This window comes from Notolepis coatsorum (genome assembly GCF_963971535.1).
Source record: "Notolepis coatsorum genome assembly, chromosome: 19".
NCBI classification, from domain to species: domain Eukaryota; kingdom Metazoa; phylum Chordata; class Actinopteri; order Aulopiformes; family Paralepididae; genus Notolepis; species Notolepis coatsorum.
Genome location: NC_140183.1, coordinates 87,957,903 through 87,970,324, shown reverse-complemented (window position 1 = coordinate 87,970,324; position 12,422 = coordinate 87,957,903). Strand labels below are relative to the sequence as shown.

Sequence of the window (12,422 nt, the reverse complement as noted above, 5' to 3'; positions counted from 1 at the left end):
CTGATCTCAAACCTACCGAAGTCAGCCCATGTCACCCCACTTCTTAGGGACCTGCACTGGCTCCCCATTGCTGCACGTATCCGCTTCAAGGCCCTCGACCTAGCATACCGTGCGGCAAAGGGAACCGCTCCCGCCTACCTCCGGTCAATGGTCTCTAACTACACACCCTCAAGACCCCTACGCTCTGCGTCTTCTGGCCGCCTCAGATCTACTCCTATCCAAGCTCCCGGAGGGTCATCAAAGAGAAGCCGCCTATTCTCAGTCCTTGCCCCACAATGGTGGAATGAACTACCCATCCCAGTTAGGACAGCCGAATCCCGTCCAATCTTTCGCCGTCGACTAAAGACTCACTTCTTCAACCATTATCTGAAATGATAAAAAAAAAAAAAAAAAAAAAATCTAACCCCGACTAACCTTAATGTCATGCACTTGTCCTAATAAACTAACCTACACTGTAACACGCAACACTTTGATGAACATTGTTACTCAGCTGATAGAGTTATACGCTTCTTGCTGTCTTGTCGCACAGAACTTGTAAGTCGCTTTGGATAAAAGCGTCAGCTAAATGACTAAATGTAAATGTAAATGTAAACATCCCTGCATTAAGTGTAAGACAAATTCAGTATAAATTCAGTTTATGTAGTAGTAGCATTAACATGTTCATATTTATTGAAATCTTACAATTCATACATAAATGTTATGATGAATTGAAAATGGGGGAAGAAGTCCTTCTCTGGTCTGCATCCCCTTAACAATTGTGTATTTCGCCATACTGTATTGTACCCATTCTGCAATCTGTTAAAGTTAGCAATCAATCAATGTATTACCATAGTGTCTTTATACCTTCATCACTGTAGGCTACATATTAATACTACAACTCAAGAATAATCAAGAGGTTTATTTGTCATACATAGTGAAATGCAGGTGGCCAGACATTTAGTTTTCTTGCAGCTTTTTTTCTTACAGTGTACAGTCAGTGAATCCTAAATCTCCACTAGGCAACCACTTAGGCCTAAAAAAAATAATGGTTTGTTTCCGGTTGCCGACCGACCCTGTCGATTTAGGTGCGACCCAATATATTTTATGAGTTAAAAAAAAAAATTATATATAAAAAAAAAAAAAAACTTGCCAATTCCGTGAACCGTGAACAGGGCGTGAAGAAGGTTGAAAAACAGTACAATCCCGGGAAAAACGGGAGTGTTGACAGCTATGCTCGCTGGTATGCGCGCTATCCACGCTTCTAGGCCTCTTTGCTTTTGGAAAGAATGATATAATTCTTTTTTAATATTATACTTTTATAAAAAATGTATTTCATTGGACTAATAGGTTGGCAGTCGACTATGGCTCCTTTCGATTGATTAGTCGACTATTCGACTAGTCGAGGTCAGCCCTACTATTTAGTAACCGTCACCTGGGCCATAGAGGGGAGCCTTGCAGTCTCTCTCCTCTGTGCTCTCTTGGCAGTGGCCGTCCCACTCTCTGGAAGGGAGGTGCGGCTGCACGGGGCAGAACTGGGTTGGGGCCACAGGCACCACTGTAACATCAGGATCACTAGGGATGGCTGTCGAGACACAGAAGTGGACATTTTCTTCAGGATTTATGGGCATATTTGATAAAAAAAATAAGAAAAAGCTTGTTTAAAGATGCGCCAACATTCGGAACCAGGCAGACTCCTCAACCACACACAATTGCATGTAATAAGCACATAATTAACTGGTTGAGTCGACGAGGTCCTCATTGACCAGCCTGATGGAATTAGGACCATGGTGTAGAGAGACTAAACTGTTAAATTACGTAAGTGACGTAAAACATATCACTTCCTGTGTGCTGGATGATTTTTCTGGGAATGTCCCAGACACCAGTGTTTAGAACAGCAAATGTAAAAGCATTCATGAACTGGGTATGGGTAGAATCACTACTGTGTAATATCAATTTGCAATAGAGATTACTGATGATTATAGTATGTCAGCAATCTTCAAGTCAGATCAGCGGAACCAAGTTTTTATTCTCTGAACAGGGTTCATTGACCTCCTCTTAGTCAGTTCTATGTCACATGTAAATTCCAGTGATACAGCGCTGTTTTACTGCACTGTATGACAACAAACAGGTATCCCCCAATGGTCTCAGTGACGCAAGTGTACTTTATTTGTGGTATTTCTCAGAATGAGCGGGCTCCTTGTTGACGTGTGTCACATGGTACAGAATAACTGTATGGGGCTGTGCTATCAGTAAAGGATGTGGTTTCCCCTCGCAGTCTGCTCAGCTAGTTCGGTGACTGGTGTTGTGTCAGACGAGAGTACAGTCCCATGCTGAGTTGCCTGTGATTTCTCTTTTTAACTTCAATGGAAATGTGGGTGTTTTTTGTGTAAAAACTCAAAATGTAGATTTCTGATCCCAAATAATGGAGTAGATTTTGTTGATGTGGATTTTCCATTTTACAATTGTAGTTATTATTTTTATAGTACCATATTTAAATGAGCTATAGACAACAGACTAGATGTACTGTAACACTAGAGCACCAGCATGTCATTTATCCAATCCGGTGCATTCCACGTGGGGAAATGAGAAGTAAACAACAACATTCATTTTGGACCTGCAAACATTATTTAAATGATAAATTCATTAATCAACATTTTATTGGGGGGGTAAAGCAATACTTTTATTCCACACATTTGTAAAAGCCCTGTGGATGTATTAATTTTTAATAAATGATTACTCTACATAAAATTTTTATCTAGCACCTTTAACACTTTGTATGCCACTCACGGCTTTTCTCGGGTTTACCCCCCGACCGTTGAATGCCACGTCACGAGTATTCTCGTTTTTCTTTTTTTTTATTAGCGATCTGAAATCATATTGCATCACGCAAGCCTACCGTTGGAGATCCAGGGACCGCCGGCGCTCAGATGTGAAAAAAGCGCCCCCTATTGTCTCCCAGATGGTAAATCACCCTTTTGGAATGGACTCAATGAAAGTGAATGGGAGAACGGATTTCTGACTCCACATTTTACTTCTCACTGATGCAGCCGGGGTCTACCAGAGTTCATTCTGGAGCCTCTGAGCCACAGCGAATATGGGTTATACTGTACACACGATGGATCAATACAATTATCGATTTTTTCGAATGGCGATCGGAAATTGGAATAAACCATTTGGATACCATCTGACCTCAGGTAAGGAATCTATGTTATCAGTGTTAGGATAATCAGACTCGTTTTCACGGATATATAAGCGTTTATGTGATATGTGATATGGCTGTTTTGACTGTAAAAGCCATGAGGAAATAAGAGCAGCGATTATCAGCGCACACATATACTATCGATCATCTAGCGTTTATTTAAAAAACGATTCATAAATAGGCCGACAAATGACAACGTTCTGGAATATTCCAGTAAAAGGCGATTATCATAGGCATGGGTTGTTTTTTCCGCGAAAACGGGTGATTTTCAAAATGCTATCAAACGGAAATGAAGCGATAAAAAAACAATCTGCCTTGACAATGTTGACTGGAAAATTATTCTTTGATAAGCGACGGGCAGATTAGACACATAGCCATAATTTAAAACATAGATTAGGCGATATTAACGTTACATTGGAGTGGATGATGGCATTCCAGCCGGTAAAAAGGAAAACACGGCTGGCGCTCAAAGTGTTAACATGTATTTAAAGCAATTTACATTGCATTTAGTACAGGTTAGAGCAACATTCTTAGAAGCAAGTAGTAGTCTAGGATCTATGTGGAGGATTCACAGAAGTGCTGTCCATCTTAATGAGAATCTATAATGATCATTTCTAGAAGAAATGAGGGAACGATGCATACGAGTTTCACTCCGCCTCCCAGGCCTTTGATCAACTCACTGAAGAGGGAAGGTGTGGGAAGGTGTGTTTCTGAGAAAGATAAGCAGTGACCTTATATTTCCAACTTCAAACCAAATTGCTTCTTACATCTGTGCCTTACAATATGTGTAGCCAATACCATCAGTGTTTAGGACTGCTTAGAAACCTGCAAAATATGCATTGCTCCATGACAGGCCCTGTGCACTAAATACGTAAGCAAAGCACTCAAACTCTTTGATCACTATAGATAATGATGATAGACCATGATGATAATATTTGGATAAGATTCAATCTTAGATAATCAAAGCCCCTGGAAACAAAGCCTCAAATAGTAAAAATGTATGTATGATCCAACATGAACAATGTTGCGGTTTTTGTAATAATAATAATAAAAAAAAAAAGACTCCCACCAAGTATGACTCTGTTCCCTTCGTTCGTACCATAGAGCCGTTCAAAAGAATCGGATAGTTCGTGAACATCATATTACTAATCTACACTACCCTGGTAAAACACGGTACACACACCTGGTCTATACGACTTCCTCTTCACCTTCCAATACAGGATGCCAAGCAGGACAATGAGGAGGGAGGTCAACACTAGTCCTGTCCACAAGCCTGCGGGTAATACCCACGAGGAACACTCTGAGAGAGAGAGAAAGAGAGAGGTGGTGTTAATGAGGGAATGGATTGAAAACGTATAAAGTGGGACATTTATATTTTACATAATTGTCATTGTTTGGTTATTGGAGGATAGAATGTGTTTTTTGGGGGTCAGTTGATCATTTGATCTCGCTCAGCTACTGCATGTCTTTGCTCTGATGAGACATAAATTGACCTGAAAATAACCCTGGGCAGCAATGAGAATACAAGCCAGGAAGGACCCAGCTTATGTAGAGCAGAAGCCGAGAGAGTAGCTACTAACTTGGATGACGAGGTTGCAATATAAACTAAATCACTTTTTCAATCTTTATTCTAATGAATTCCTCGCATGTATTCGTGAATTATCATCCAGTCTTTCAAAATTAAACAAGGTTATCATAGTTTTATGACAAAGCACAGCAGAATATTAACACACAGACAAAATTATTATTGCTCGGGGATATGATGGGAATTCCCCGCTGTAAACGTCAGCGGAAGGAAATTAAGACAAATTAATCGAAAAAGAATACGCACACCACCTGCATTCATGAGATGCATCACACACTTCAAGCCACAGCCTATAGAATGGTAACGTGAGACCTACTGATGTCCCCACACACTGCATCAGCCTCTGGGCTTCCAGCTGTCTTCAGCATCCTGCCCAGGTCATCGCAGCTGGGATACACATACAGAGGGAAGATATATATATCATGTATACAGACAAAAATATATTTGTCTGTATACAGAGAGAGAGAGAGAGAGAGAGAGAGAGAGAGAGAGAGAGAGAGAGAGAGAAAAGGAAAGTGAAATAATCAAGGAAAGGGGAAGGAGAGGTACAGTAGTGACAGATTTGCTCGGATCGCGATGCTGACATTAAGGTGTGTCTCATTTATTGTATTTCAGTGAAATAATATGGATAATCACAATGGTCTTTGAATGGAAAAGAGGTGAGACACAAAAAGGTCACTAGCTTTGATGAGAGTGATTGATACAGTATATTATAACAGGTTAGTAAGGCTAACACCTTCTTGGGGGTGAAGATAGAGAGAGGTGTGAAACTAGACGGGGCATGACTGTATTTGTAGCTACACAGGGGGGTATGATATATACACTACAGGTGTGATGCAGAGATGTTACAGCTGGATGTAGAGATGAAGCAAACAAACGCTGTCCATACTGCACACATACCAGTTCTGTTTCAGTGGATGCAGAATGTTTTTTTAACGTGATTACTTCACAATGTATATGGTAATAACAACAATACATGTATTCCTTGGTTTGATAATAATAATAATAATAATAATAATAATAATAATGATAATAAGGATGATGATAATAATGATGATGATGATGATGATGATGATGATGATGATGATGATGATGATGATGATGATGATGATGAGAATAATATCTGAACTGACCTGGTGTATTTCTGACAGGGTGAATGGTAATCTGAGACGTTGCTGTAGGTCCCAGGAGGACATGGGACACAGATGGCATCAGTCCCATCAGTGGCTGGAAACAGGAATAGGTCGTGCTCATCTCATTAACATTTACATGACATTTACATTCAGTCCTTTAGCTGATGCTTTTATTCAAAGGGTCTCCGAATTGTGTACGCCAGCATGAGGGATACACCTCCTGCACTCAACAATAAGCGGTATTGTTCACTTGTTCAAACTCAAGTGCTTCACATCACATGCTTTCTTTATTATTATTATTATTATTATTATTATTATTATTATTATTATTATTATTATTATTATTATTATTATTATTATTATTATTATTATTATTATTATTATTATTATTATTATTATTATTATTATTATTATTATTATTATTATTATTATTTATACATTTTTACACACAATTAAATTTGTGTGTTTTCAGTCTGCAGAGCTTACCTTGAACCTTGACCCCTTTGCCTACGGGGCAATGGGTCACAGCTTGACACTTGACACAGCCACCCTCCATACAGTAGAATCCAGCCATACACTTACACTGTCTGTTTTTATGAGCCTCACACTTTTTCGCAGTTGTCTGGTTGTCTGTGAGAGAGAGAGAGAGAGAGAGAGAGAGAGAGAGAGAGAGAGAGAAAGAAAAGCCTATAGCTGGAGGAAACAAGGCTGCAAAATCATCTTGAATTGATCATCAAATCAGAGGCCAGTGAAGGATTTGGGGTGCTTTTTCAATGTATGTGATGTATAGATTGGGGGGAGATGATCACAGCTAAAACGAGTGTCTAGAAATGTGCATGGAAGACGGTGATAGAACGGTGACCAGTGGATTGAATACACTGCCAGCGAGGGTGTTTGTTGACATTCCTTGTAAGAACATCTGAGATTAGAGTGTACTGTAGGCCCAGAGCAGGAGGGAGAGAGGTTCATCTTAATGAAACGTTTAATGGTGTGAAAGGTTATTAACGCAGTTGTCATGACAACGCGGCACATGACAACCAGAAAGGGGTGGGCTATCGTTGCTACGGCGAGGATCTATAAGTCGAACGGTGTTTCCGGGTGTAAGGCAGACTAGAATCTGACTCAGACTAGAATCTGACCAAGAGCGAGTAGGACTGAGATCACAGAAGACACTCTCTTCTCTCATTGAGAGGGGGGGGGGGGGGGGGGGGGAGGAAGAATGCCACATCAGCATTAGCTTCGGCTACCACAAGGATGGTCTCGGCTAACGAACAGGCCTGACACTATTGGACTGAATAACAAAAGGACGATAGACGAACACACCGAAAGATCATTAGAAATAGACTCTTCAAGGACAATACAATCTATTAACATCTGAGCTGAGGTTTCTGTTTATCAAATAAAACCACGCTTTTCCTTGTAAGGTATTTCACGTTGTCAAAGTGTCGGATTCTTACGGAGGTGGAGGAGTATTATGGTTTATGGATTGCACTAACGGGGGAGATAAGGATCTTATCAGCCAGTGTCGGAGAGACGTCAGGACCATTAAAATGACACAACGCAGAGGAATTGGATGGAGAGCCAAAACAGATGAAGACGTGATACTGGCCAGTTTGATCAGGATCTTACACCAGGATCAAAGATCTCACCCATATTTAGATCTAGCAACAAGCATTATGTTACCAAATCTATTCTAGATCAGATATACATAAAAAGCCATTTTATAAAAATAAGTCTTGAGTGGTGATTTAAAAGATACCATTGTTTCAGACGGTGTGTGTGTGTGTGTGTGTGTGTGTGTGTGTGTGTGTGTGTGTGTGTGTGTGTGTGTGTGTGTGTGTGTGTGTCTTGTGTATATGCAGGAAGGGGAGTTTGTGACGTACCGGAAGAACAGTCCCTACAGGGGATACAGCGGCCCATGTGGTTTTCCGTGTCAATATAAGAGTCATGCTGACAGACGACACACTTGGTTTCTGTAGTGGCATTACATTGACTGCTGACATACTTTCCTGGCATAGAGAGAGAGAGAGAGAGAGAGAGAGAGAGAGAGAGAGAGAGAGAGAGAGATAAGTAGTTAGATCAATTAAGTTGAGAATAATCTTAAGGGCCCATCCATAATGTAAACAAATTACAAAGTAATTACTGTATAATAACATAGAAACAACGAGGTCTTGTAAAGATCTGGGCCTGTATTTATCAAGCATCTCTGATAAATAGATCTGAGACCAGCCATAGTTAGGTGTATGTTATGCGACCTGACCTGAGCCATTTGATCCTAGGTCAGTACTCTTATTCTTAGATGTTTGATAAATATGGGCCCTGGTAATGACAAGTAGGCCTAATTATTTGTAGTTATGGATGATTGAGTGAGAAAGCACTCATCCATAATTACAAATAATTACTTTTAATTTCCAGATAATGAAGTTATTACATAGTAATTAGACAGTAATTTGTGTATCTGAAGTGCTACCTCCAAGAGTGAATACATGGGTAGCCCTACTGTTGACAGAACTGGCTATGGGGCGACAATAATATGTTCATGAGGCATGGTTTCTACCTTTAGCCTTTAATCTGCGCGATTTATTATTTACATTTCACAACAGCAGCACATGAGATCTCCTCTCCGTGAGAGGTAGGTGGGAAGAGACAGAGGGGGAGTCGGCATCAGCTTATATACCCTCTACCTGGCGGTAACATTAACAGCTCCGCCTATAGCGCCCTCCAGTGGAAACAGTTATGCATAGTTAGGCAGTTACTCAGTTACTAGCAATCATATATAACCTCTAACTTTAACACCTACAATAAATACAAAATAAATAGGAAGGGGGATATGTTTTTAATTTACTACTTGATACATTCCCAAGTACTCAATACAAGTCAAATATAGGGGAGAACGGGGGACGTTGTCACACTTTTTACTCTAGTGTGAATTGCTCATCATCAAAACATCTTTCAATAGTCATTCCTACATTAAATTGAAGCTTAAGATGTTGGCTTGAAATGTGTATCCCTCTCATTTTCCAACGTATTGTAACAAAGAGTTAATCACCTATCAAAGACACTCTGACACATTGTGACAACCAACCCCATCATGGGGATGGTTGTCACAGACTATGGGGTTGGTTGTCACACCATGTGTTTTAATCTTAAAAAGAAGACAAGAAGGCAGAACTAAATTTGAAAGTTTAATTGCATTGACAAGTTGACAAATACATAACTTAATGCATCTTAACATGAACATAAACAGAAAACACATCTTTAGGCCATCCTATATAACAAAATAAGAACACAATAAATCGGCCTAACAATAATAGCCTACACAACATGTGACAACCAACCCCAACTGGAATGTCTTGATAGCATCAAGGCTAACAGCCATCTAACAACTAGTTAGCTAGCTAACAACAATCTAAACTATAGCTATCCCTTCACACTTTTTAAGGGTAATAATTGTTTCATTATAAACCAATTGTGTAAAAGCCTAGAAGAAAAATACTGAGGAGCGGAATATTTACAAATGGACATGAAAAACACAAAAAGTCCTCTCACTCTCAACTCAAATTCAGCTGTTTCACTCCAAAGATGACAATGTAGGTGAACTCTGACCCTAATTCTGGACATTTAAATACCAAAGTATGGGAGACAGGACCCTAGTGAAATATAATGAATGTGACAACCTACCCGTGTGACAACGTCCCTCGTTCTCCCCTACCTATATTCTGATTTACAATGGTTTCAAGAAAGTTCCAAAAGGCAACTTTTCTATATACAAATCAAACAGTGCATGTGGATATAAGAAAATCCCAGATTGTACTCACCAAGTACATTACACATACCAGGAATCTGTCTTGGTAGACTGGTCTATACATCTTGTTTAATTTTTTTTATAAAAACATTTACACATTCACACAGAAAAAGTACAGTATACACAGTAACGTCAGACCAACCTGCTTGACAGCGACCACAGCACGTCTTCCGATCTTTAGAAGGGTATCTATCAGGTCCGCAATCCAACTCAACCATCTCTAGCCCACTTGATACTCTCTTCTTCCTGTGTGAAACATTTTAAAGTCTTAGACTTTGTAGGCTGTGTCTCTTCCTCCTTTTGTTCTGGCCTATATAACCCGTCCCACAAGTCATACAGTCAGCCTATGACTAACTGTTGTACTCACCTTTACACTTTTAAACCATCAATGTCCATCACTTTTAGTGTCTGTTCTCCTCTAATTTCTTCTGTTTTTGTCTTCTCACAACTCTCAGAATAATTCTCTGTTTGCATTCTGATCTCTTCTTTGCCCCATCGTTCCCCTGCTAATGTGTGACTACAGATTTGCTCCCCCCTCCCCTCTCTCCCTCTCGCTCTTCCACCCAGTTCTCTTCCTCTCTCAGAGTGAGTTTTTTTGTTCTGTTGTGGACCTTGCATCAGTTACTGTAACTGCGAAGGCCAAAGGTTGCTCACTTTTGGCCTCCCCTGTTAGTAATGGAACAGAAAAACAAATGAACACAATGAAGCATTTCCTCTCTCCACTCCACCCCTTCCTCTCACTCTCTTGCCCCCTCTTGTCTTCACCGAACCTGCGTCCCCTTGGGGATGACACCGGTGGTCGAGCTGAAAGTGATGAAAGATTTAGACGCCATGGTGACCGCATTGAACTGAAGGTGTGTCCAGACTTTTGACTGGTACTGTGTATATATATATATATAAATATATATTATATATATATATATTAGTGCTGTCAATCGATTAAAATATTTAACTCGATTAATCGCATGATTGTCCATAGTTAACTCACGATTAATCACAAATCAATCGCATTTTTTTCCTACCTTAAACAGATATTTTTCAAGTTCCAAGTTTTAATACTCTTATCAACATGCGAGTCAACAAATGCTTGCTTTATGCAGCCATTTAACACAAAAGGATGACCCTCATGCATTGCAAATTTGCATCAAATTCAAAACAGAGTGATGCACAAAAAGATTATAATTTAAAACAATGAATAAAGTGTGCATGAAATAATAGGGGAAAGAAAACGTTAGGAACTTGTTACATTCACCCACACAAGGGCTGATTAATCACACACCCCCCTCTCTCTCACACACACACACTCTCCCAGCTCTCTTTCTCTCTTGCCCCTTCCTCATCTCTCTCTCACCCCCCTCTCTCTCTATATCTCACACACACACACACACACACACACACACACACACACACACACACACACACACACACACACACACACACACACACACAGGGGCGTAGCTGGGGGGGGGGGGTAGCTTAGGATGATTCCAAGGGCCCAGCACTGGGGGGGGGGGGCCCAAAAAAAAGTTTTTTTTTTTTTTTTTTTTTTTTACTAGACATCACTCAGGTGTATTATTGATGCTCTCATTGATACTATGTTTGTTTCTGAAGTGTGTGTGTGTGTGTGTGTGTGTGTGTGTGTGTGTGTGTGTGTGTGTGTGTGTGTGTGTGTGTGTGTGTGTGTGTGTGTGTGTGTGTGTGTGTGTGTGTGTGAGATATATAGAGAGAGAGGGGGGGCTTTGGTAGACTATTGCATTGGTCCATTCATTGAAGATGAACGCAATGCGACATCCTTTACTAGGCTCACCCACCAACAGTGCAGGTGCTGAACTGCTGATCCGAATGTATAGGTAAAAACCATATTATCAATAAAAAAATGGCACAAAAAAATTCCGCTTGCGCGCTTACGCGCGCTCGCATTCACTGGGGGCCTACAAATACATTCTTTCAGGGGGCCCAGAATCTGGAGCTACACCCCTGCACACACACACACACACACACACACACACACACACACACACACACACTTCAGAAACAAACATAGTATCAATGAGAGCATCAATAATACACCTGAGTGAAGTCTAGTAATTTTTTTTTTAAATAGTTAAACAGATTTTTTTTTAATTTATTTTTTTGTTAATCGTGAGTTAAAAAAATAGTGGCATTAATAGAATCGGGCGATAACGCGTTAATACCGCGTTAACTTTGACAGCCTATATATATATACATATCTGTCTGAATACCTGCATATAATCCTTCTATATACCTACTTATACACTTGCATAATGCAAATAACTCTGTATAAGTACACCCTGTATATACCGTATATATTAGGGCTGAGACTTTATCGCATTAATTGCGATTAATTAACTACAGAAAGAATTAAAAGTTAAAATAATTTATGCATTTAATCGCATAATGATTTTTCTTTATTGTGTAAGAATGTTATACCTTTCAAAGGAGACCAGACTCATGCATGTGCTATAAGTATAAAGTATAATAAATCGAAAAATTACTTTTTTTCTTAGTCTGGTTTGTTCATACAGAATACTGAAAAATAAGAGAAATTGAGATCAATCAAGAGTTTTTTTTTTTTCAATGGTCAACTGTTCTGGAATGTACTTGAAAGTACTGCGTTTTACTTTTACCTCGAAAGTTCTTGAGTTTACAAAAGGTCCTTTGCGCTATATATATATTATTCCTAAAATTGCTGCACTTTGT

General features: G+C 39.7%; 1 protein-coding gene across 2 annotated transcripts in view; it reads right to left on the bottom strand.

Annotated features, from left to right (window-relative positions):
- The window catches only part of LOC311246736 (tumor necrosis factor receptor superfamily member 5), a 30,915-nt gene extending 20,675 nt beyond the window's left edge, over positions 1 to 10,240 (bottom strand). Inside the window, exons 1-8 of one of the 2 annotated variants that reach the window (XM_084336960.1) lie at positions 10,069 to 10,240; positions 9,844 to 9,947; positions 7,780 to 7,905; positions 6,383 to 6,526; positions 5,897 to 5,990; positions 5,080 to 5,150; positions 4,362 to 4,478; positions 1,412 to 1,561 (exon numbers count right to left, since the gene is read on the bottom strand). In XM_084336960.1, the coding sequence (XP_084193086.1) occupies positions 1,412 to 1,561; positions 4,362 to 4,478; positions 5,080 to 5,150; positions 5,897 to 5,990; positions 6,383 to 6,526; positions 7,780 to 7,905; positions 9,844 to 9,919 (778 nt within the window). In that variant the 5' untranslated portion in view covers positions 9,920 to 9,947; positions 10,069 to 10,240. The remainder of the gene's footprint in view (positions 1 to 1,411; positions 1,562 to 4,361; positions 4,479 to 5,079; positions 5,151 to 5,896; positions 5,991 to 6,382; positions 6,527 to 7,779; positions 7,906 to 9,843; positions 9,948 to 10,068) is intronic. The other variant, XM_084336961.1, reaches the window with a different exon arrangement.
- Positions 10,241 to 12,422: the final 2,182 nt, after the last annotated feature.